Raw genomic sequence first — 25,720 nt, 5'->3', positions numbered from 1 at the left:
CTCCATCAAGAGCGCTCACCGCTCTTTCCGCAAGTCAGATCACCAGCTGCTGCCCTGAAATAAAATGAAATTTGTACGCGTAGTTTCCAAGAACCTCTTTCGCGCCTTCAGAGCGTTGAAGCGAGTCTCAAGAGTTATCAACATGCTGGTCACAACGAGACAAGTGAGAATTCGTCACACAGTAGGTAAACTTAACTGTACAGACGTAAATATCGCTAATCACATTGCACTATACCCCTGTAAAGGGTGCACCGCCGTAGATACATGTGTGTTAAGGGAAAGCCACCGTACTGCACACTTTTGACACGAGGTGCGAGTGCGCTTGGACTAAGCAGGGCTCGCGCAAGGCAAGGCTTCAGCGGTGCCCACAAAAAACGAGAATTAGTCGCACAGCAGGTAACATTAACGGTTATTGGTGTAATTAGTGCCAATATAGCTGAAAATTAACCACCTTGCGTAGTTGGTAATAATAACAAAGCCGTGCCAACCATAGTCGACGCGAAAGAAGACAACGTCGACATGCATGTGCGTGAAATACGATACGAATAAGATACAAAATTAGTGAATAGTCAACATGAAAAAGAGACGGAATAGAGATATATAATCAACGTATAATTATCGAATCATTTCAAGCACCAGGCACGTCGACCTTGTCTTTTTTACCGTCGACACTTTGTTGACTCTCATTTTTTTAATGCCGCTGTTTTGCACTGGAAATTCAAATTTATTAAAATACTCAGATGCCCTGCTAAATTAATTGGCTTCAAAATGCATTAAAAGCATGGCGGGCCAAACAATATTTCGAGATTTGTTTTATGCTGCCCTTTTCATGAGAGGTGGCCCTCCGCCGTGTTGGTGGGAAACGATGCCACGCCAATTAATAAGAACGGCACTGCTGCATAATTCGAAATCTCTCGCGCTCACCACATCCAGGGAGATGCGACTATGTTTGCACGCGACACAGTATAGTGTGGCGCAGGCGGATGCCTCGAAATAGTCGCATAGTGTGCCAACTCAAACACGCGAGTTTTGTATTCCACCAGTTCCAGCACATGCACAGCGTTCTGCCGGGCTCCTTCTATATGTGAGACCAGCGCATTTCTCGCCCAGAGGCTTGCTGCTGGCGCCGATGACACCAACGAAAAAGGCTGATCAAGCGGAAGTTTCGATTATCTGAGTTTTTATTATTGCCACTGACCGTTGTAGTTCACAATGACGAATTTCGTATTAAAGTCGCTCTCTTGAAAGACCACGACGTTTGACATGCTAGGGACGAAAAAAGCCCATTCCAGATCAGTAAAGTGGAAACGCCAACGGCTGCGACTGAAATAACACTTTTATTGTTCTTGTGCTGGCGTAACTGAGACACGAACACGAATAAGAAAGACTAAATGTGTGAAGCGATTCAGCCGTTCAGTCTTATTTTTTCATCTTCGTGTCCTTGTGTACTTACGCTAGCTGAAGAACCTAAACAGTTAGCCCGGTTTCAAACGTTGTTGACATGAACTTTTCAGCTGCAATTACACTGATTATTATATCTCGGCGATCAGATGTGCGCATGGAAGTAACTAGCACTGATCGCGTGGCATTATCAGTGAGCAACACCGACCGCTGCTCTCGGTGCCCTGGACGTCGGCGCAGGCCTGGAATCTGAAGAGTATGCGCCAGTCGGCGGAGCAGGAGTCCACCGTGGATACTGGGTGCCGGCACTCGCCGTGGCCGCGGTTGTACGTGAATGTCAGCGGGCCCCGGAACGGGCACGCCACCGGAGATGCCTCCACTGTACAAACGCAGAAGGTCGCATTAGGATATAAAACGGCGTACATAAAGACAAAGGCGCGCAGCTAGAACGACAAACACCGCCAGCACCTGTGCGAAAAAGACGTTCTGCGCCCTAACCCAATGCGTACAGACGAAATACAGAACGAGAACTTGACGTTCTGTATCCTCATCAACCTTCGACAGTTGTCGGGATACTCAGTACATGGTCATCAGAACAAGCTCAACGCAAAACGACGCAGGTCTTTCGACGTTTACAGACAAGGACTATATAAATAGGTTGTGTTAGTGCGGAGCTATAGCGCTATGCCTGGTGAACATTATTGACCACGCCATGAAAGTAACATCCATAAAAGCAACGATCCACCCTTGTTCCAATGTGCTTAAGTGTTCTCATGTTTTCGCGAATCCTCCCTTACCCCCTGGGGCTGCGTACCGCATTTTCACGTAAATAACGCGACCACGAATATAATCCGAGGGAGTACTTTCGGTCTCTAAGACAAAGAAAACAAAAAGTGTATTGCGAGTATAGCGCAAAGTGACGCCACAACAAAAAAACAGAGAAAGATGCATAAAGGCGCATGCCCGAAAATCTTCGCTCATCGTTACTGCGAAATGACATTGCAAAATAAACTCTAAAGACGAGTGCGTGACACCCATCAAGTTTATTGGCCAAACAGCATTTCGTGACAAAATAGAACATGGTAAATCCTTTCAGGGGATCGCGCGTTGCAGCGCGTTGATGCACCGCGCGATATCGAATACCATTCGCTTGACATGCCTGCACAACAGCGCCGATCGTCTTGCTCAAGGTTGATATTAATACGCCGTAATCACATGGATGCGACATTAACAGCGTTCTATATAAGGAGGAGAAATACGACGCAAAATGCGCAGCGGCACGCCGTTCTTACGCGAGGCGAAGTGGCAGGCCTCAGAGAGTCCTGCGAGCACGCAACAACAACAAGAGAGAGAAAGTAAAATAAAAGAAAAAAAAACTGTATTTGTGTCACGAAACCGAATATAACGCGAGGCCCGTTTGGAGGCTAGCAATTTCGGAAAATAACTCGTGTTATGTTCCTGCAAATGCGGCATATGTATCTGTATGCGCTTATATATCAGTTGGGTGTGGATATGTGCATGCATTTCGGGCCGCATTAGCCTCTTCTTTGTGTCTTCAGCTGTCTTTGAGCTAGCGTTCTTCAGCTTGTGGTAGTTAGATAAGCACTACGAGCGCGTTTGCTTTATCTTTATTTATTTTTTACTTTTTTATGCATAGAGTACTAGTTGTCTACATTTGAGACGATTAAGTATTCTGTACGGTTTGCATTAAAAAAATCAGAGGACACTTAAGCACTTCTTTTGAGTTGTGAATGCGAAAGCATTAATGTTCCATTGGACGCTGCTGAGCGGTCCTTCGAGTTTTGCACTGCGAGGAATGTGCCATATCGGTACGTGCTGCCCAAGCCAGCAAACAGCAGCGGCTGGCTCGGGCGTTTGCAGCTTGCGGTGCCAACGCCGCATGCCACCAGTGTCCTCTGCGACGACAGACCGAGGAAGCAGCATCGTCCACCAAGGCCGGCAGGCGCGCACAGCAGCTAAGCCCATTGGGGCTAATATATATATATATATATATATATATATATATATATATTGCTACGGCACAATATGCGCGATCACGAAAGGCCAGCAGTGTGAAGACGACGACGACGATTAGAAGCTAGCGCGGGCTGTTGCCTCTTGGCCAAGCGCAGCGTATTTTCCTTGTAAATATATTTGTACATAGCTTTTCGTCTGCGTCTTCCTACGTAACATATCTGGTGGAGGTGGACGTTCCCTGTACCTCGTCACGGAGCTTCGCAGTGGACGGTACGTCGAGCCTTCCTTCATGGCTCCCGGCGACGACAACCCGACTCCGCCGGCTCCGACACCTGCTGCCACTTCGACGACCTACATCACTCTCCCCGCTCCCCGTGATCCTGGCGTATTCTCGGGCCAAGATGGGGAAGACGTCGATGACTGGATCAGCCTGTATGAACACGTCAGCCGCAATAACCGGTGGGACCCTACTATTATGCTCGCCAACGTAGTCTTTTACCTCGGTGGCACACCTCGAGTTTGGTATCGCACGCACGAAGATGAGCTCACCAGTTGGGATTCACTTAAGACACAGCTTCGAGACTTGTTCGGCAACCCCTACGGTCAACAACTTGCCGCGCAGAAGGCGCTTTCCGGCCGTGTGCAGACGTCAACAGAGCCCTATGTCACGTACATTCAGGACGTCTTGGCTCTGTGCCGCAAAGTTGACACCCACATGACTGAGTCAGACAAGGTTTCCCACATCCTCAAAGGCATTGCCGATGACGCCTTCAACTTGCTCGTTTGCAACAACGTAGCGACGGTGGATGCTGTTATAAGAGAGTGCCGCCGCCTGGAACTCGCCAAAAGCCGACGTATTGACCAGCAGTTTGCCCGTCTGCCCAACACCCCAGCGACATCTTCCTGTGCCGACGCTCCTCGTCCCAACAACACTGCCGATGTTACCAGGATCGTCCGGCGTGAGATCGAGGCCGCCTATCCGGCTGCCTTCGACTCCAGTCCCACCAACACATCTGCAGTCACGGTCTCACTGATCCAGGCAGTTGTCCGCCAGGAGTTTGAAAACATGGGTCTTCACACCATCTGCTCGGCCCATCGCCCTAATACCCGCCCGGCTTCTTCGATTTCGCCCCGTCCCGCATCTTCTTACCCACCACGTTTCCGCAACCCATCTGAATGGCGCACTGCTGACGACAAGCCTATTTGTTTCCACTGCCATCGAATCGGGCACATTTCTCGGCACTGTCGTAGTCGCTGGAGTTCCCCGAGCCGGCCTACTTATACTGCCTACTCTCGCCCCTCAGGTGGCCCTTCTCGTCCCTATGCCGCACGCTCCGATAATGCCGCCACTGATTCTCCTGCAACGAACCGCCCCTATTCTCGTTCGCCTTCGCCCCAACGACGACAATCTCGCTCTCCCCAGCCCCGTCGCGCCTATTCGCCGACTCCCTTCGGACGCCGCTCCCAGCCGGAAAACTAGACGATGCAGCGCCTCGAGGTGACGCTGCATTGCTCCCTACGCCGCCAAATCCTCTACTGACTTTGCCCACTCATCTGAACCTTCTTGACGTGCAAGTCGACGGTGTTTCTGTGTCTGCTCTCATAGACACTGGGGCGCATTTGTCCGTAATGAGCGCTGACCTTCGTAACCGGCTTAAGAAAATTATCACGCCCGCCACGACGCCTGTTGTCCGTGTCGCCGATGGCGGAACAGCCCCCGTAATTGGTATGTGTACCGCCCGCGTCTCCTTCGCCGATCGCTCAACAATCGTGCTATTCACAGTCATCGCCCACTGTCCCCACGACATCATCCTCGGCTTAGACTTCCTTTCCGCACATTCTGCTCTCATCGATTGTTCCGCCAGTACTCTCCGCCTTGACCTGCCTGTTCTGGATCCTGCTGAACCACACCCCAGTCGCCTCAGTTCCGCCGACTTCGTTCGCTTGCCACCTTCGGCACTGACCTACGTTGACCTAGTGTCATCCCCACCAGTCCCCGACGGTCACTACATCGCGGCTCCTATGCAAGACGTCCTCCTTACACATGGGATCACAGTACCCCATACAGTTTTATCTATTACGGCGAATTGCGTCTGCCTGCCAGTGGTCAACTTTGGCTTGACGACACAAGTGCTGCCACGTGGGATGTCTTTGGCCCAGCTTTGTTCATTCGAGGATCACTCAGTAGCATCCATTGCAGTAGACGACACTTCATCCGATACTCCTCTACCATCGCAGTCGGCAAATTGTACCATCGCTGACTTACGGAAAATGATTGCCCCCGACTTGCCCTCCGAGCACGCTCGTGAACTCTACCGCGTTCTGTTTTCCTACCACGATATTTTTGACTTTAACGATCGTCCTTTAGCCCAAACTACAGCTGTCAAACATCGCATTAATACCGGCGATGCCCCTCCTATTCATCGCCGCCCGTATCGAGTGTCACCAGCTGAGCGTCAAGTTATTCACGCAGAAGTTCGCAAAATGCTTGCCAAGAACATTATTGAACCATCATATAGTCCATGGGCGTCACCTGTAGTACTGGTCAAAAAGAAGGATGGCTCATGGCGCTTTTGCGTGGATTATCGGCACCTTAACAGGGTTACCAAAAAGGACGTGTATCCCCTACCTCGGATTGATGACGCCCTTGACTGCCTCCACGGTGCTCGCTATTTCTCTTCTATTGACCTTCGCTCCGGCTACTGGCAGATTGCCGTGGACGATCTCGACCGCGAGAAGACTGCTTTTGTCACACCCGACGGTCTTTATCAATTCAAAGTGATGCCGTTCGGTCTATGTAACGCCCCTGCCACTTTTGAACGCATGATGGACTCCCTTCTTCACGGTTTCAAGTGGTCCACGTGCCTGTGCTACTTGGACGACGTTATCGTATTCTCCCCAACGTTCGCTACGCACCTCGAGCGCCTCTCAGCAGTCCTGGACGTTTTTCGGCGAGCCGGTCTGCAACTCAACGCATCGAAGTGCCAATTCGGCCGTCGCCAGATTACCGTCCTTGGACATCTCGTTGACGCGAACGGAGTGCAACCGGACCCAGGCAAGATCCATGCTGTTACGCACTTCCCTGTTCCGAAGTGTGTCAAGGATGTGCGCAGCTTCATCGGCCTTTGTTCGTACTTCCGCCGTTTCGTGAGAAATTTCGCCGCCATAGCACGACCACTAACCGACCTTTTGAAAAAAGACGCTCCTTTCCAGTGGGGCGATAACGAGGCCTCTGCATTCTCTCATCTAATCGACATTCTCACAACGCCTCCCGTTTTGGCCCATTTCGATCCTTCTGCGCCTACCGAAGTCCGTACTGATGCCAGCGGTCACGGAATTGGAGCAGTACTGGCACAACGCCAGCGTGGCCACGACCGTGTTATCGCTTACGCCAGCAGGCTCCTCTCACCCGCGGAGCGCAACTATTCCATCACTGAGCGTGAGTGTCTGGCCCTAGTTTGGGCGGTTGCGAAATTCCGCCCATACTTATATGGCCGATCCTTTTCCGTTGTCACAGACCATCACGCGCTTTGCTGGTTATGCTCACTGAAAGATCCTACAGGAAGACTTGGTCGCTGGGCCTTACGCCTCCAAGAATATTCGTATACTGTCACCTATAAATCTGGCCGACTACACAAGGACGCTGACTGCCTGTCTCGCTACCCGGTCGACGAGCCTGACGACGCCGACAGTAGTAGCCCCAACGGCATTTTCTCTGTCTCTGCCTTCGGTAACATCGCCGATGAGCAGTACCGAGACCTATCGCTGCGAGCACTTATCGAGCGTCTGCGCTCTACACCTACCGACGCATCCGTTCGCCGATATGTCCTCCAGGGTGGCATTCTGTATCGAAGGAACTTCCTCCCTGACGGCTCTGACCTTCTTCTTGTCGTGCCAAAACAGCTACGACAGACTGTGCTCTTTGAGATGCATGACGCACCCACTTCAGGACATCTTGGGGTAACCCGCACGTACGACCGCGTCCGCCGCCGCTTCTATTGGCCTGGTCTCGCTCGCTCCGTTCGACGCTATGTTGCTGCCTGTGATCCCTGCCAGCGTCGGAAGACACCTCAGGTGCTACCTGCCGGTCATCTCCAGCCGATCACCGTCCCTGTGGAACCGTTCTTTCGTGTTGGATTAGACCTGCTCGGTCCCTTTCCCACGTCATCTTCTGGGAACAAATGGGTAGCCGTCGCGACTGATTACGCCACCCGATACGCTATCACTCGGGCTCTCCCTACCAGCTGCGCCACTGACGTCGCGGACTTTCTCTTGCGTGACATTATCTTGCTTCATGGCGCCCCGCGACAGCTGCTTACTGACCGTGGTCGAAACTTCCTCTCGAAAGTTATCGCTGACATTGTGCGTTCCTGCTCCATTCAACACAAACTGACTACTTCATACCATCCTCAAACCAATGGCCTGACAGAGCGGTTAAACCGTACTCTTACCGATATGCTGGCCAAGTACGTTTCCAAGGACCACCACGACTGGGACATTGCCCTTCCTTACGTAACATTTGCGTACAATTCTTCCCGGCACGACACCGCCGGATTTTCTCCCTTTTATCTACTGTACGGTCGCGAACCTACCTTGCCCCTAGACACGGCACTTCCTCCTGCTGCGGTCTCAACAAGCGAGTATGCGCGCGACGCCATCGCCCTCGCTGACCATGCACGCCAGCTTGCCCGTGCTCGACTGACGGCCTCACAGACCACTCAGCAGTGTCAGTACAACGCCCGCCATCGTGACGTACAGTTTTCACCTGGTGCGCTCGTGCTCCTGTGGTCGCCCTCTCGTCACGTCGGACTTTCAGAGAAGCTCCTTTCGCGATACACAGGGCCCTACCGCGTGCTGCGCCAGGTGACGCCTGTGACTTACGAAATTGCTCCTGTGGCCTCAACCTCGTCCTCTCCTGTGGCATCTAGTGATGTCGTACACGTCAGTAGGCTCAAGGCCTACTACACTGCTTCCGAGTCCGATCTTTAGTCGCTCCGGGACGGCGCTTTTGCAGCCGGGGGTAGTGCTACGGCACAATATGCGCGATCACGAAAGGCCAGCAGTGTGAAGACGACGACGACGATTAGAAGCTAGCGCGGGCTGTTGCCTCTTGGCCAAGCGCAGCGTATTTTCCTTGTAAATATATTTGTACATAGCTTTTCGTCTGCGTCTTCCTACGTAACAATATATATATATATATATATATATATATATATATATATATATATATATATATATATATATATATATATATATGAACGGCACGCCGGCTTCCGACCGAGAAATAAACGGTGGCTCGCGCTTCACCCTACTGCCTCGCCGATGACAACCCGTCTCGCCCACCGGTGTCGCGTCGCCGTATCTGCTCCGTGGAGGCGCGCTGGTGACGTGGCGTCGCGGCGATACCCTCTCCCCCCACGCTCCACCGTTTCGCCCACTCTGCTGCTTCGAGGCGCGCTCGTGACATGGCATCGCAGCCAATGGGAATTTAGGTGCCGTTTCACAGCTGCAGACTCCGATCTTTACGCAAATGGGCCATTTGATGCTTCGCATAAAAAAAAAATTTAGGGGGTCAGCGAAAAAGAGCTTGCGGCCTATCGTTTGCCTTGCCGCAGGGTAAATGCACTACGGCGTGCCTGGTACAAATACCACCAGTAGCAAATTTATCGCCTGGCAACTTCGTTGCAGTTGGGGAGATATATTAAAGGAAATGTAAACAATATTCGCGGCGTCTGCCACCAATGCGTCAAATGCAGCGCTCTTACTACCCGTCTACCCAACAAGTGCTGCCACGGTGACACGATAGGAGGCAACAGACTGTGGCTCACCCCTGAATAACGAATGCAGGTGGGCATCGACGTTCAGCAGGTGACAGGCTTCCTTCAGGTTGTCGAATTCGTCACAGTAGGCTGCAGAGTGGGAAGGAGCATCACAAATGAAAATACATGATGTTGACGTTGTGGGATTCCGTTTTGCCAGTAGCCTGTTATTATGATGCACACGATATTCTCACACATAGACAAAGCAGACGAGGCCACAATCCGCGTTCGGGCATGCTACAAAAACATTAAAGAAACTTACTCTCCCGGTACTGAAGAACATTCTCGTGCTTCTCGTAGATGGCAACGCAACGAAAACATCGCTCCCTCCTGCAAAAAAAAAAAAAAAAAAAAAAGAGACAGAAATATTAGCAGTCCACATTTTGTGCAGACTTTAATGGCCGCAGACTGCTCGTAAAATCTTTGAACGAAAGAGCGCTGAAGATGGAACATGGCGAGTGGCAGACAGACAGAGCGGCGAGCGCTGTTTGTAAAGGTTCATTGAAGTCGGAGACGAGACATCGACATACGTGTTATCGATAACTTGTCGATAACAATGACCTCGGCTGAACGTCTGTATGTCAGAGAACGCAGAACATCAATACAGAGACCGTTGTGAACACAAACTTTCATGGCATTTCAATAAAACAGCGATCAAAGTGAGAAAATTAAAAAAAATGGCTTATGTGAGTTCATCCCATTTGATGTGACTGTACTCATGTTTATAATAGCTTCGATATTTTCATTTAATTTTATTGTTTCGATTGATATCGGTAAACCTCTATTCGTTCCCTGCTATGCACATTCGTATGTCGGGCGACATGCTCGGCAATATTTAGACGCTATGTACTTGAAATACAAACTTGTACCATTTCTAAAAAGTACTGGCTGAAGATACACTCTCTTTTCTCTTATATAGTAACAAGTTATAAGTCGGATTTTGTTTGGACATTAACTGCCGGCGAATCACACATCCATTACAGCGACTATGTTAGTGTTTCCTATCGATGGATTTTGTTTAGACATTAACTGCCGGCGGATCACACATCCATTACAGCGACTATGTTAGTGTTTCTTATCGATTAGACCAAGCTATCGAGTTAACTGTATCTTCGTTGCCGTTTCCTAGATCCACTGCATGTTTAATCGGAGCGTTTCTTTTTACCTGTGTTCGAATTTACAGGTAACATTTGCTCCCTCTGCACTACCGTCTCTTATCATTGTTCTGCAGAACTACGTTCGCTCACCGTTGAGCCCTGATTGGAACACCAGACATAGAGACATGAAAATTGCCAATCAGCACGGACGTCATGCGGTCTATTCTGAAGTAAAGAAGCACATTCGCAGTAGTTGCACGCACATATGGCCGTATCCCAAAGGAAAAGTTCATTCTTTGCGCTTCTAGACGAGGACATGATGTAATCTTTCAGTGGCTGCCGGGGCATTGTGGTATCGTTGGTAATTGCCTCGCCGATAACGCTGCCCGGCGTGCCCAGGCCGAAGCACCGACCCTCCGTATACCTTTATTGAGAGTAGACGCTGCAAGAGAGCTTCGCAGTTTTGCGGGTACCATCACGTTGAGTTACTGGCATACACCGCAGAACTCTAACCGTCGATTATACGGCCTAGACCCATCACTGAAACTGAAATTACCAGCAAACTTTTCACGAAGTGAGGCAACACTGCTGTGTCAGCTGTGAGCTGAAGTAGTATCACTAAAATTCTTACAATTGTCGTATTGGAATGGCGGACTCACTGATGTGCGCTCAGTGCAAGTGTGAAGAGACCATCAATCATCTGTTCCACTGTGCTCACTTTGATCACCTACGTCAGACTATCCAGCGTGCCTTGAATAGACTGGACGACAGGCCATTTACAGAAGCAAAGGTCTTGGGAGCCTGGTCTCACAGTTCATCAGCCTAGAAAGCCATTCGAGCGCTTCTTCAGTACCTGAAGGCAACAGACTTGAGTGCCTGACTGTAGACATGCTGGACTTAGCTTAGTGCTTGAGAAAGTGCGATACAGACTCCTGCATTCTCTCTCTTTCATTTCCCCATCCCCCTCTCTACGTGTAGGGTAGCAAATTGGACTCAATCCGGTTAGCCTCCCTGCCATTGCTTCTCTCTCTTCAGAGCAGAAAGAAACACTGCCTAGTAGCAACAATGTCTTTAAAACTTACGGCTGGTTAAGCAACACTTGCAACAATGGAAAACAAGATGTTGATTGCTTTAAGCACTGAATATTTAGCGTCATGCGCCGCGACAGCTCAGTGGCTGTGGTGTTGCGCCGCTGGACCCGGCCGCGGCGGCCGCATGTCGGTGCCGCGAAATGCAAAACAGCGGCTGGCATCCCGGCCGTAAATAGTAAAGTCCTGGCTCTTTCCTCTTCTCTCTTTTTTTTTTTTAACGATAGGCACGTGACCGCGAACAACGCACACGCAGACTTTGTTCTGGATGGTTGCAAGCTGGACACAGTAAAGTGCAAAAAAAAAAAAAACTACTACGACAATACATTGTTATGATGTCTTATTCCCAGGTTCTTAGATAATGAAAGGAGGCTAAATCGCTGCTGTCAGTAAGGAAAACAATAACGGGAAGGGGTGTCTGCACGAGTTTATTTCCCAATACATTCGCTGGTTATTTCACACCTCGCTTTGGTGATCAAATTCGCATGCATGCAGAACATGACGCAAGAAACTGCAGTGAAAGCTTAAGTACCAGTAATACGCAGGAGTACGAGTTAATTGCTTCGTGTATACGAGAGAGACAGAGAGAAAACATTTATTTGGACCATCGAGGTCGTTGCTCTTGAGGTCGAGTGGGTGGTGTCCTCATTCCAGGACTCCGTTGGCCATGGCTGTTCGATGTACTCCCTGGACGAGAGCTTCTTGTCCCGCCAGGGTATCGCCGATCAGCTGTACCTTCCACTGCCCAAATGACGCGCTAGGCGTCTTTAAGTGTTGAGGTTTGCCCCCGTACCGCCACGAGATGTGAAAGAGTGTAGGGCGTGTGTTGCCGCACCAGGGGCAGATGCCTCAATATGTATGTGGGAACATTTTACTGTATCTGTGTAGGGTTGGAAATGTGTTGGTCTGAATAAGTCTGAGCTAGGCAATTAGTGTTGTCCACCTCTTGTTTAGTTTATATAACCCCGTTTACGAGCTGCCCAGTGTATATGTACATTGCTCAGAGAGGTCGCTGTCTCAATGAGCGGCCAAAGGAGCACGAAACGTCACTTTCGTCTGCTGGCGGTGCTCATTTGCCAACTCACTGCAAGGCTTGCAGCTGCTATTCGAAGTTGACAGGCAGGAGTGGTCTTCAGAGCACTAAGGTAAAAAGAAACGGGAGGTGTGTGTGTGTGTGTGTGCGTGTGTGTGTGTGTGTGTGCGTGTGCGTGTGTGTGTGTGTGCGTGCGTGCGTGCGTGCGTGTGTGTGTGTGTGTGTGTGTGTGTGTGTGTGTGTGTGTGTGTGTGTGTGTGTGTGTGTGTGTGTGTGTGTGTGTGTGTGTGTGTGTGTGTGTGTGTGTGTGTGTGTGGGCCCGCGCGCGCCCCCTTCTGTTTCTTTGATAGAAAGAGATCGTTTTCTTGAGCCGCAGATGGAGCTTTCCGGTGGTACACGATGGATAATGATCTTTGCTATATGTTTTTCTGCATGTTCGAAAGTTTGCTCCCTTTCTTAGTCTTGTGTTACATAATATTAGGCGTTGCATGCCACATCTTATCACTACACACCTTTGTAACTTTGGAATGATTTTCGCTGGCTTTGCGAATGCGCCATGGTCTATCGGGGCGAAAGGTTCTCATTCAACCTTCTGTTGTTGCTTGTAAGTTAGCACTCTTGTGCCCCGTTCTATTCTTTCATTCCCATGTGTCTCGCGCTGTTTTCACCTTTTAGGCGATGTACCGACTGACCCAAACATATCCGTTTCTGGAGTTCACTTGTTTCTCACAATGCCCACACCTTGTGAGAGGCCCTTTGACATGTACAGTCACGTTCAATATGAGCTGCAACGCGGTGCCCGTACTCGAATCCAATATGGCATGGCGGCGCCGACGCACGAAAGATTAGGGACCCGCTCTAGCACCGCCGTGCTGTCTTGGAGACTCTTCGATCACGGGTACCGCATTGCAGCTTACTAGATTTAACGCGATTGTACATAATGATGCGCGAAAACTCGCGACCTGCAAGGAATAGATGGAGTAATAGCGCGTAAAACAAGGAACTTGACAAGATGAAGACAGAGGAACTGCTGTGTATTCTGGCCGTGTCCCTCGTTCTACGCGGCGTCCTTCTCACATAGCGGAGATGACGTGGGGCGCTAAAGAAGTCGTCTAATCCATAACGGTGGGTGTGAAATACAGTACCTGGCAAGGGTTCGTTAGTCAACTCTGATCTGTAAAAAAAATTAAATCCTCAGTGGCGGTATAAAAACGTTTTGATTCTTGTCCCACAGGTGTAAATTTCTGTAATGGACAAAGTAGTTCACGGATAGCCTGTGCTAGCTCCTACTGTTCAGTGGTAGTACACTCCAAGCTAGCATACTTAGCCTTTCTAAGGTGTATTTAAATTATGGCGAGTTTCCTGGCCTGCCTTACATACGGTTATTCAAGTGTGTGTTGCAATCTTTATTCTGATGTTTTACCGCAGCCGGCAGCCCACTTCTTATGTAGAGAGAACGGGGCAAGTTTCGATACGTTCGCGGCTGCAACAGCGCCACTTAAGACGAAAGCCGAAGAAAGGAGTGGGCACGTACCACCTGTGTGGTGCTCTCTGCTCTTCTTGGAACTTCTCTCAAGTCGCGCTGTTGCTTACTACGAGGGTGTTTCTATTAATTTCGGAAAATTCGCTTCGGTACCAGTCGTATTATAATCGTACTGAATGCCTACAACTGACGAACGGGTGTGCGGTGTAAGTAGCGCATACATTTATGCCTGCCTGTCTTCGCCAGTGCTGTCACACTCTACACAGATATACTTAAAACGTTGGCTCGATCATATACCGGGTGTCCCAGTTAACTTGGACCAAGATTTGGAAAAAAAGAACCGAAAGCTCTAGAGAAATCGTTCCGACTGCATAGTAGCCGTAGTCGTGTGTACTTACAGCCAGTATTTATTTCATAACGAAGTAATAATTAATTAGTTGCTTTTAATTAGTGAACTATTTAAATTATTGCTTGAATCTCAAACATATCAATAACAAAGTTGTAGGGCACCTCAAGTAACCTTCGAATCAAGCATTTGTTTCGTGCTCAGCTTTGCCTCGCTGGTTTTTCCTAGAAAAAACAAAAGCACTCGAAACATCAAAAATACGAAATAGATACGCGCTTGCGCGCCGCTACTCAAGCGCTCCCAAGCGAATAGCCACGGATACACGGCTTCAGTAGCGGCGGCAGCTCGATACAGGGCTACGCGCTATGTGATCGTCGCGGCATCATGAGAACACGCTGCTGATGCATTGATAAGCGTAGCGGAGCTGTAGGGGGGGGGGTGGAGGGGGGGGATTTCGAAGCGAGGAAACTGACGGCGCACTTGGGACTGTAATTTAGCGCACTCATCTTGTTCTGTAGATAGGCGCGCCCGGAACGTATGTTCATTTTATCCCCTTTAGCAACAGAAACAAACCTTCGGCGAATCTGTACGGCCAGCATATGCTGTTGTTGATTACGTAAATCATTTTCGCTTGACGTGTGAGTGCGGAGATAACGGGAGATCTCAACGGTACCACGCCAGCGACCTGCTCTTCAAGGAAACGGCCATTCCCTTCAAGAATGACCAGAAGGCTCTAGGGGCGGTGCACGGCGACAAGAGGAAGGCAGCCAAACTGTTCCGGATGTGGCATTGTGGAGGACGCCCTAGTCCGTCAACAATACTTATAACGTACGAAGTCCTCTGCGAGACGGGTAGCTTCACAAGAAAGCGACACAGGACTGCGACGGTAGTTCAAGAAGCGGGAACGGATGTTTTAGCATTCTTTGCTGCTAACCCTCACGGTAGTGTGCGCGACGCCAGTGTGAAGGCCAGGACCTCAAGGTCATCAGTGTGGAGGATTTTAAAAAAAGGTCGTATGCACCCATAACATGTACATCTTTATCAAAAACTTGAAGACCGAGATTTTGAAAACAAGCTCGACTTTGCCAATTGGATTTTCACGAAATGTGAAGAACCGGACTTCCTCACTCGCATGCTTTGGACGGATGAGGTTAATTTCTGCAGAAACGCACAAGTTAATGTTCATAACGCGCACTACCGGAGTGATGGGAATTCCCACTGACTGGCACAAACACGACACTTATATCAGTGGTCGTTTAATGTGTGATGCGGTATTTTTGATAGCAACATCATCGCACCCATCATTTTGACAACACACTAACGACGCAACGCTACGTCAACGACATCCTCGAGGGCTCCGTGAACGACGTCGGTTGCAACGTTCCACTTGCTCACCTTCGGAACATCTGGTTTCAACACGATTGTGCCCTTGCGCATAGTAGTAGCCAGTCTTCAGCGTGGCTCGACAAACTTTTTCCTGGACAGTGGATTGGCCTGCACGGACGTGTACCCTCGCTTGCAAGGTAACCGGATATGACACCGCTGGACTTCTTGTGGGACTACGTGAAAAATCGCGCGTATAGCAGCGAATCTACCAGACCGGACGCCCTAAGGGCAATAATAACTAAAGTCTGCCCCGAGATTGCAACGTCCTTGGTCAAAGCTGCAACAGCACAAGTGCTGGAAAGACGCAAGTACTGTATTGCTTCAGATGGTGACCTGTTTGAGCACGTGCTAGAGGTGGCAGTGGAAAACAACTGCTCAAAGCTAGGTGCAAAACGTGACTGTTTAACGCATCTTCATGATGTTACCCTATCCTTACATAAAAGCTTGCGACAAGGATAGAAATAGGTAAAAAAAACAGCTTTGTTTTGCCTTTTTTCCGAAGTTCAAGAGACAGAAAGGGTAAATGGCTAAACCAGTTGCACATTTAGATGTATCTTTGTGGCGGCTGAGACGCCTTACGTGCTTTTGTTTTATTTTTTATTGAAATAAACTCCTGAGTAGCTCATTTCCGTTCTTCCGGGAGCTGCCTTTCCGGGAGCTGTTCTTCCGGGAGCTGCCCGATTTTTAGTAGTCACAAGTAATTTCCCCTATGTTGTCCTTGGTGTCAGTGTTTGTTGGCCTCTTGTGATATGACTAATAAAAATCGGGCCCCTCGGTTAACCCCCTTTCTTCTCGTTTATTACATAATAAGGGTCTCGAATCCGGTAACATTGATGCCTTCAGGTAGCATGTGTGGGTTTATTGACCAGTTGCCTTCATCCCAAAAAAGATCACGTTTTCGTGACGCCTGCGCCAGAAAGGATGTTCTACATCCGCCGCCAAGGTCTGTGGGTGGTGGCGCTGGCTAACACTGCTAGGGTTCTGCTAGGAAACATGAATACCCAAGAAAGTGGATGGGGAAACGGCGCCACGGTAGCTCAATTGGTAGAGCATCGCACGCAAAATGCGAAGGTTGTGGGATTTTTCCCCACCTTCGGCAAGTTGTTTTTTCATCCACTTTAATTTCTATTAATTTATCTTTTCTTTATTTCATTTATTAAACACAAGTAATTGTTGTCTTTGGTGTCGGTGTTTGTTGGCTTCTTGTGATATGACTAATAAAAATCGGGCCCCTCGGTTAACCCCTTTTCTTCTCGTTTATGACGAAGCCTTGTACGATGCACCGATAAACGAATGCAGCCGTATGTCTTTCAAAGGTTGCTTGGAGGCGCTTGAGTAATAATACTTCGTGATGGGAAAAAATACTGGCTATAAGTACACACGACGGCCGCTACTATGCAGTCGGTACGATTTCTCTAGAGCTCTTAAGTAAAATCTTGGTCCAAGTTAACTGGGACACCCGGTATATGCATTATCGTTCACTCGAAGGCCGTCACAACCCATCAGCTCTTTCCCGCCGTCCACTTCAGTTTCCTCACTCGAGTATTTTTTTTTTTTTTTTTTTGCAATCCAGCAAATAGGCCTCGGCTATCGTCGTTGCGAGAGTGTGCCGCTCGTGTACGACAGACAGAAACCGTGTTCTTACGGAGCTGCGCAACTTCGTGGCAGCGGCCTTCGCTGCCACGAAGAAGGCAGGCCCGCTCGGTGATTCAGTCACGTATGTTCACAATCAATACCAATAACGTCACCGGTTTACAAATAGCCGGTCCGATGCGAGCCCGCGCACCGGCCAGAAGGAATGGCCTTGGCCGCGGCGGCGTCTCGAAGCCAAGAGATCGAAAGCGGCTGAGGAGAGCGCGGTGCGGAAAGGCGAGTGAGGCAACCGCGCTATTGATCCGCCTTGGGATCCACACGGCCGAGGTAAGGGCGGTCTCAGGCCGGCCTTAGGGAACTAATCTCACCCGGCTCCCGAGTTCTTGGGCCATTAGCCTCTGACGAGTCGGCGGCCCGTTTGCCCGCTGTATTTACTAATTTGTATCCGAGGCAACGCTAGGTTCGCTGAAGCAGGGGAAAAAATCAAGCTGCCAGAGGAGCTGAAATCTATGTTTTTTTCCGCGGCACTTAGGGCCGGAATGGTGGTTGCCTGCGCCGGCGAGCAACAGACCGGAGCGCTCTCAGGTGGTCTTTCAAGTCTGCTGGTCGAAGGAGGCTTCGTCATGCTTCGACGCAGAGATGGCGTGCACCATTGCGGGATACGTTATACGAACTTCGACGAGACGTGGCCTGAAAGCAGCCGAAACGGAAGTTGCTCGATGGCTGTAGGCTTAACCCTGAACGAAAAAGTTACTCCGCGTGTGGTATTATCGGTATATGCTGAAACCACTAGTTAATCGTTACAGCGGGTGACAGCGCCCAATGCAGCACGTCCGGTATCGTAACGAAGAAAAAAAGGGGGAGGGATGAAAGTGTTTGTTAAACGCACAGCTAAATCTATATATCGAAGAAGATTGTGGACATATTGAAAACCAGTGCTTGCGAGTGTCCGTGCGAGTTCTCGTTAACCAGCAGAATACGCGAGACACACGAGCAATAGTCATAGCAGTCACAATAGTCATCCAGCGCTATCTCAACAAGTCCAGTTGGGGCTGAACACCCTTGGAGATCGGCATAAAATCTTGCGTTTCTAGCCGTTCGTTTAAATGATATTTATCGACTGTTTCTTGCAATGACAGCTACTAACCGAGCTTCCTAACCGTAATAACCTTCTTTAACTAAGCATCGAACTCAAATTAGGCAACCAACGCGTGGCCAATATCAATAAATCTTCGACTAAAGGGGGGTGCCGAGTCAACGCCCTTGAGTCGAATACTTATTAATATTGGCCACACGTTGGTTGCCTAATTCGAGTTCGATGCTTACAGTCACGCGATGGAACAGTAAAACTGCTTGCAATTACATTCGTTAGCGGACCCATTAAGATTGCACATCAGTAGGACCGTTTCCGCCAATCAGCGCTATCGACGGTGGCAACGCCGAAACAATTGCACCTCATACGTGAACCTAAGAGCAGCAGGTTAAGTAAGATACCGAGATTTCGAGTCATTTTCGCTTCCATTCACTTTTACACGAGTCCAAATGGCTTGCTGTCGGCTTCTCTAAAGAAAGTACAAAGACAAATGACGTCGCGATATTCATCAGTAATTGGAAAACAATATTCATGAAAAAAACAAAAACAAAATAAGAGCGCTCATTGGCTTTAAGTCGCTGCAAAGTTGTACGTAGCGTAAAACAGTACACACTGCAGATATTTGTATGAAATGTCAGAGAGAAAGAGAGAGAGAGGATAAACATCCTTTAATGGATACTGGAGATATTTGCATAAATATCAGAGTATCAGAGAAACAGTGCTACGGCGGTGGCTACGTGCAGGACGAACAAAAATGTCGAAAGACTGCAAGAGCGTTAATTGCGTGGCAAACTTGCGAATTGATCAGCGCGTCCAGGAGTTCGCGAACGCATTGTGTAAGTTCTCATTGAACGTCAGCGCGTACTGGTCCAGCTCTTTGACACTAGATTTACATGAGTTTCGCAGCCTTGAGAGGCGCCTCACATTCTCGTTCCCGTGTCCGTCATTCGTTGGTCGGAGCCCGTGTCCGTTGTGCCCAGCCGGCTTGGTACGAGCGGAAACTCGTGTTCCGCATAGCTTGAGCCACCAGGGCGCGAAATTCTTGCCCGCTGACCGCGTCGACTTTCTGGCGGGGCAATTCCCACAGATCAGCGTTGCCGGCAGCGGCGCGAGGAAGTGAAGTGACGGGAAACAGCGATTCAACGCCGCTCGGCGTCGGAAACGGAAACGTAACCAGCAAAAAGAAAGAAGAAGTGGCCAATAAATGCGAGGCGAAGCGCCTCAGTGGCAGTTTAGCGTATACACGTGCGCTGCGCCCAAAACCATACTTGCGGGCGCGGAACAACACGTCACTCAAAGGGCAGAATCAATCACGGCCGGCCTGTCGCGCGCTTCCGTGAAGAGCGGAACCGCGGGACAGCTGCGGAAGCAGGATAGGAAGCGGAGGGGGGAGGAAGACAACGAGACGTCGAAACCAGCCCTCCCCCTCGACTCGAGCCGGGGGCCGCCAATCAATGGGATGGCTAACGGCGTCGCGCACACATATTTCAGCCGCCGCCGTTGGTGCACTCGCTCGGCTGCCCCCAAATTTCCCGAAACAAATCAACGCGCCCTCCAGCGGACGGCGGGCGTCGCTTTGCTGGCGGCCTTCCAGAGAAGCTTCGATGGCGCTTCACCGAAAAGACAGACCCGTTCTTTTCCCCCGCCTCCCGATCGCCGTGCGCAACGTCGTCTGCTTTCTGGGCAGGCGGAAGCCAAAGCCAGAGAGAGCAGCCATCGCACGGATCGAGAGGCCGATGAGCCCCGCGCCTGCTTATTGTTCCGAACCGTTTGTTCGGAGCGACCCCGCACCTGGCGCCCGTCACACCATGGCGCCGGAATGACACCGACGACGCCGATCTTGGCGGATGGAACTCATCAGAGCGGCCGCTCGCGAATTCCGATGGTGGCTAGATCCAACATGTCGCGAGCGGCCAGCGGCGACGACTGTGGGGCAGCTTGGTCGTGTGACAATTTGTAACACGCTCGAGTTGAAGGTTCGACATTCGACGATTGCACCGACCTGCTGATAAAACACGATACACGATGCTCAATCCAAATAGGAAGATCGGATGTTTGTGGACGCAGTGAGCCGAAAGGTTTAGACTTGTTTTGGAATTTGCTGTAGCAGCGGGAGCGCCCACTGTGACACTGTCGAGATCAGCAGACATAAGTGCGAAATGTTCTTCTGTTTCTGTTGGAAATGTTCTCATTTCTATAGGTCGCTACCAACATCGTGCGCGAACCAGTGTTGATAATGTTACTGTCTTTCTACTTATAAGCATATCTACGTCAGTGAACCCTCGCTTATCATTTAAACACAGAACCTCCTTGGCTCCAGCAGCCTTCAGATCCGATACCTCAGCGCAGTGTTCGAGCACTCATCATATAACCCCGTGAGTTCGCCCGTTTCCACTCGTGGAACAGATACGTTTTCATATGAAAGACAAAAGACGCTTAAAGGGGTTCGGTGGCTCAGCGCGCTATACGACTAGTTTTTTTTTTTTTTTTTTTTTTTAAGCTTCGGTCCGGCCCTTCTCGTTCGTCCGCGGTTGTTGGTTGGTCGCGTTGGCCCAGTCAATATAATAACGTTTGCAACAATGCACAACGACAACCAACAGTGCTCCTGGTCTATAGCGCGAAGGTACTTAGCTTGAATAATGAAGAGCCATCAGACATTCACTTGCGTGGTCACGCAAGCGAATAGCAAGGTAAGGAAAAAGAAATACGGTAGTATACCTGTCTTCTATGAGGAACATGTCTCCGTCTGCTTGGACGCAGGTTCCCTTGAATGTGATCTGCGTGCGCTCTATGCTGATGGCCGGGTGGGCGCCCTTCTGGAACCAGACGCCCCGCCAGCGCTGAGGGAACTCGCACCCTCCTCCGCGTCCCGGGTCTGCAAACACGAAAACAGGGGGGTGGTCAAGGGCATAGTAAGCAATGTCCACGAAGGGTCCAGTGCGCGCACAACACGCGCAACGTGTTCTAAACGGGCAAATGAAAAGCTGTTGTTTCATGAATGAACGGAATGCACCCAAATGTCGTCGAAACTAACGGAATCATAGAAAGTAGTCGTTTGTCCTGCAAAGTCTCAAAATAAGTTCCCTAGAAATGTCGTCGTTGCGGGTCTACAGAAGCTTTGATAATATGCGTAATCACAGAAAGCTGGAGTAACATATTTCCTTCTCCAAAAACAGTTATGCGTTAGTAGGTTCACGGAATATATACTTCTTCCTGCTAAGCTCGAAAACAGTGAATAAAAAGTGCGAATTCTCCTACTGCAAGCAGGCCTCCGCTAACGCTAAGTATATGACAACATATATCACAAAACAATGCTTGAATTCATATACAACTGAAGCATTAGAGAACACACATATACAAAGGAGACATTACGCCTAAAGGCAAGTACGCATGGCAGTAAAAATCAAATTACGTAGTACACAAATCAGCACTGTACTGTATGCTTATACCGCCACTTCACTGGCATAAAATGACATGGAAGACAGCTCAATTGAGTCGACAATTCCAGCCTTTTTCTAGATATTTGCTGCGTAGAATACCGCTTGTTCAAATAAGCGTGCTGCATCTTGACCCTTTGTGCAGGCAGCCATTAAAGGCACAAAAAATGCTAAGGCTAAGCAATCATGCGGATGCGAGACATTGTATCAAGTGCCACTTCCCTGCTCAACTGTCGCCTAAATTAAATATATAAGTTATATTCAGTAACACTGGGGACAAATCACAAGAAATCACTGAGGACCTTAACCGATGAAGGGTACGAGTGGGGTTTGAAGATAAATATGCAAAAGTCAAAGATCCTGCAAAGTCAAATAGCCTACCAAGGAAACAAGGATTCAGGATCGCCAGTCATCCTCTAGAGTCTGTACAGGAGCACGTTTATAGAAATGGGCTATAAAAGAGCTTACCACTGTCGTCGAAAAGAAAGGTGTAGAATCATTGCATTCTGCCGGTGCTAACATATGGGGCAGAAACTTGAAGCTTAACAAGGAAGCTAGAGAACAAGTTAAGGACCGCGCGAAGAGCGATGGAACGAAAAATGCTAGGCTTAACGTTAAGAGACAAGAAGATAGCGGTGTGGATCAGAGAGCAAACGGGGATAGCCGATATCCTAGTTGATATAAAGAGAAAAAAATGTATCTGAGCAGGTCATGTAATGCGTAGGGTAGATGAGCATTAGAGTTGCAAAATGACTGCCAAGGGAAGGGAGGCGCAATCGACCACGGCAGAAAACGAGGTGGGGTGATGAAATTAGAAAATTCGCAGACGCAAGTTGGAATCAGCTAGCGCAAGACAATGGTAAATGGGAGATATATAAATATATTCATAAAGTCAACATCACGCCATTCACCGACAGTAACAACACTTTTTTCAGCAAAGGATATGCACCACCACATTTTGGTTCCATGAGTTGTAGGCAGCACTGGTTTGTATTCGCAAACGGAAGCGCGCCACCACTCGGGCGCATGTATTATATCAACCGCTAATATTTGTCCAACGTGTTAGCCATAAGGAAAAGTTTCCTCGCAGTCAACTCGTGCATCTCGCGCTACACAGACTTTCATTCTCGTATCTGCAGACAAACTGAGAGGAAATGCCTACGCATTTTCCTTCGGGACTCGTAAATTGCAAGACGGGCGGCGTACATCCGCTAAAGATTTGTCTACACCAGGTTTCAATGCGGAAGTCTACTTTAACTGCGCCTTGACCGTACGCGTACTTTGACGTCTCCAAGTAGATTCAGGACAGTTTTGGCGTACTCTTTTCCTTAACATCCGGTGAAGGCGGGAAACCGGAAGACACTGCGAACTGCGTTGAGTTCGCGCGTTGAATCGGCCGATGCGCGTGACTTTTTTCTGAGCGTCCTCTTTTCTTCCGAGTTTCTCTCCCTGATAAAGGACGGTCACATTCTTCGTATGTGCTCCCGCATCTTCCGGACGGCTGTCGCGGGACTTGAAATGACGCGGCAGGCGCTTAGCTTCAGAACTGAAGATTCGCGACGATGAAAACTTGATTTCTGCAGAACAAAACTTGATTTCCGCAAAACACGCGCGGCGGCCACTGCAAGCGTTTTGGCCGCTCCTTCATGGGAACGCAAGTGGCACCAGTGAAGACTATAAATACTTAGCTCCATCGCTGCTGCCACACAGCCGAGCATCATGCTCGAAGAAATGGCCCGCCCAAGCAAGTGCACAACTGTCTACAAAAAGTCCCCGTTACCCCTTCCCCTGTGCAGAGCAGCAGGCTAGAGTGCGCTAGCTAAGGCCGACCTCTGCCTTCTTTCAAAAATATAAATTCTCCCTCTCTCGTCTAAGAAGTGCGTTCGTACCGTTTGTCGTAAATCATAAACTTTTCGCGGTATTTTGGAGCATAAGCGCGTTGAAACAGTGGGATGTTTAGTTGGGCCTATCCTTCCCCGACTCCATTCCCCTGCTGCGATTTAAGCATTCTTCACTGATACTGCGTGTTAACCATTCCCCCCAAACCTACATTGTGCGTTCATTTGCAGGTCCTGCGCGCCTCACCACTTAGTGCTATATGTCTAATCCCATCAAGGCGTTTGTATTATCGCGTAGCCTCGGTTTCGAGTGCGCGCAGTAAGTTCAGTGTTATCAGAAACCAAAACAGGATGAGAAATTCTGTAAGGTATATGTTCCTAAGCATTAGCATCGAATCCTTTACCGTAATTACTCAAGAGTGCGTGTAGCTGCTGTCTTTATTCTGCGAAAATAAACACAGCCAATGTGTTGCAGCGTCGTCTACAGCAGGCGAGAGTGTGTTTCGACTTTTGCGCCGTGGTAAAAGCAAACGGGCCGGCGCCCTCCCTGGGCCAATTGGAAGACGAGAGCTTGGCCTTTCGCAATGTTGCAGAGTTTTGTTGACGCCACGAGCTAGACGGTGCAAACAGCCTCCCGTGCATTCTGTACCGCGCTGCTTGCCTTCTCTTTCGGGACAGGAAGTGCCGACTTATTTGGTCAGGCGTATAGCTTCGGAGACCGATCGGCCTCCTAGAACAGAAGCGCGATGCCGGACGCTCCTGGCATTCTAGCCTCATCGCGCGGCACCGTCGTTGGCCGCGAGTCCGAGAACGTGAGGGGGTTCGGAAAGAGGGAGAAAGGGGGGGGGGATGTGTTGCGGCGGGAACAGCAATCTCGTTTCCGCGCAACTGGGCAGCAGGCCACGAATCGGCACTCATTGTGTGGCCGCAGCGCGCGCATAAAACGATAGTGCGCACCGCCGCCGCTAAAGGCAGCAAAGCGCGCGGAACCCAGTCCGCGAGCTCGCGCCGCTATTAAAGGCCTCTTATCGGCGCCGGCCGCGCATTGTGCCGCTCACAGGCTGGACACGCCGCGCTAGTTCGGTGCAGCTTGGGGCCGAGCTGGGGAGTGAACGCGTAATCCCGTGCGTGACAGATTGAATTCCCTTCCCTCGCTGCCGCGGCTCCTCCCGCATTCCTCGTTTCAGAGGTGAAGCGCTCGTGCGGGTTTCCTTCTCTCCCACTCTGTTATTTTTGCTTTTCTTGTTTTTATTCGTCTCGGGCACAACATATTTAAAGCAATGACGCCTTACCGTCTACTGCTAGATATCATTCACTAGAGTGTGACAAAACTAAAAGAAAGAATACAAAAATACCAGCCGTCTTACAAAACGTGAGGTAGGTGCAGCAGAGCTGCCTTATTTCTTCATACATCTTATGCATCGCGTTCCGCTTGTACATTTTCGACTACGCGGAAGGCTAAGGAAGTAAACTTTGTCTCTAGACAACGTAGCCGTCGGCGATTAAGCCAGTTGTAGTGATCGATGGTTCATATATGCACGAAGTCCGCGCCACGTACGGCTTATTGACCTGGAGCTCGTTGTTTGAACTACCGACGCTGTCTACTCTCCACATCCGGCGCAGTCATTGTGACTGTTTCTTGTCTACTACCGAAGCCCTCATGTTCTTATGCCCCACTTCGCGGTTACAATTTACTTTAACATAGTCTGTAGTGGCCCAGTGCCATCAAATGTTAATGACAGTTTCCATTTGATTACAATCATCTCTACCCGTAAAAACTCATACATTTTACTCATATAACAGAACATTTCGCATCGCTTTTATCTTTCAGAACTGTTGCAACCATCCACAAAGCGATAACGCCGAAACAACAGCAACCACATATGTTCTGTCCTGTATATGGCTACAAATACCACCCCACGTCAGTCCTCGGTCGGCATCATCATTGTCGGAACTGCAAACGTCGGCCAATGTACTACCCCCACCTTATTAGGCATTCGCTACTGCTTTCAGCCTCGGCCTGACATATGCCATTGTGTTGACTAAATGTACAATGTCTTGTCCATAGTGTAGACACATTACATCATGCAGTCAATATTGGCCGTGCCTGATTCCTTAATGTACTGCGC

General features: G+C 49.5%; 2 protein-coding genes across 3 annotated transcripts in view; one reads left to right on the top strand and one right to left on the bottom strand.

Annotated features, from left to right (window-relative positions):
• LOC126539567 (m-AAA protease-interacting protein 1, mitochondrial-like) overlaps positions 1-25,720 on the top strand; it is a 224,915-nt gene that overhangs the window by 42,067 nt on the left and 157,128 nt on the right. The gene's annotated exons all lie outside the window — the stretch shown is intronic.
• Positions 1-25,720, bottom strand: part of LOC126539570 (uncharacterized) — a 135,935-nt gene that overhangs the window by 21,874 nt on the left and 88,341 nt on the right. Inside the window, exons 2-5 of the mRNA XM_050186453.3 lie at positions 21,035-21,191; positions 9,460-9,527; positions 9,207-9,287; positions 1,610-1,780 (exon numbers count right to left, since the gene is read on the bottom strand). Of these exons, the coding sequence (XP_050042410.1) occupies positions 1,610-1,780; positions 9,207-9,287; positions 9,460-9,527; positions 21,035-21,191 (477 nt within the window). The remainder of the gene's footprint in view (positions 1-1,609; positions 1,781-9,206; positions 9,288-9,459; positions 9,528-21,034; positions 21,192-25,720) is intronic.

The sequence above is a fragment of the Dermacentor andersoni genome, chromosome 11 (genome assembly GCF_023375885.2).
Source record: "Dermacentor andersoni chromosome 11, qqDerAnde1_hic_scaffold, whole genome shotgun sequence".
In the NCBI taxonomy this organism is placed as follows: Eukaryota; Metazoa; Arthropoda; class Arachnida; order Ixodida; family Ixodidae; genus Dermacentor; species Dermacentor andersoni.
The sequence above is the reverse complement of the archived record's forward strand: the minus strand, read 5'-3'. Positions and strand labels throughout refer to the sequence as shown.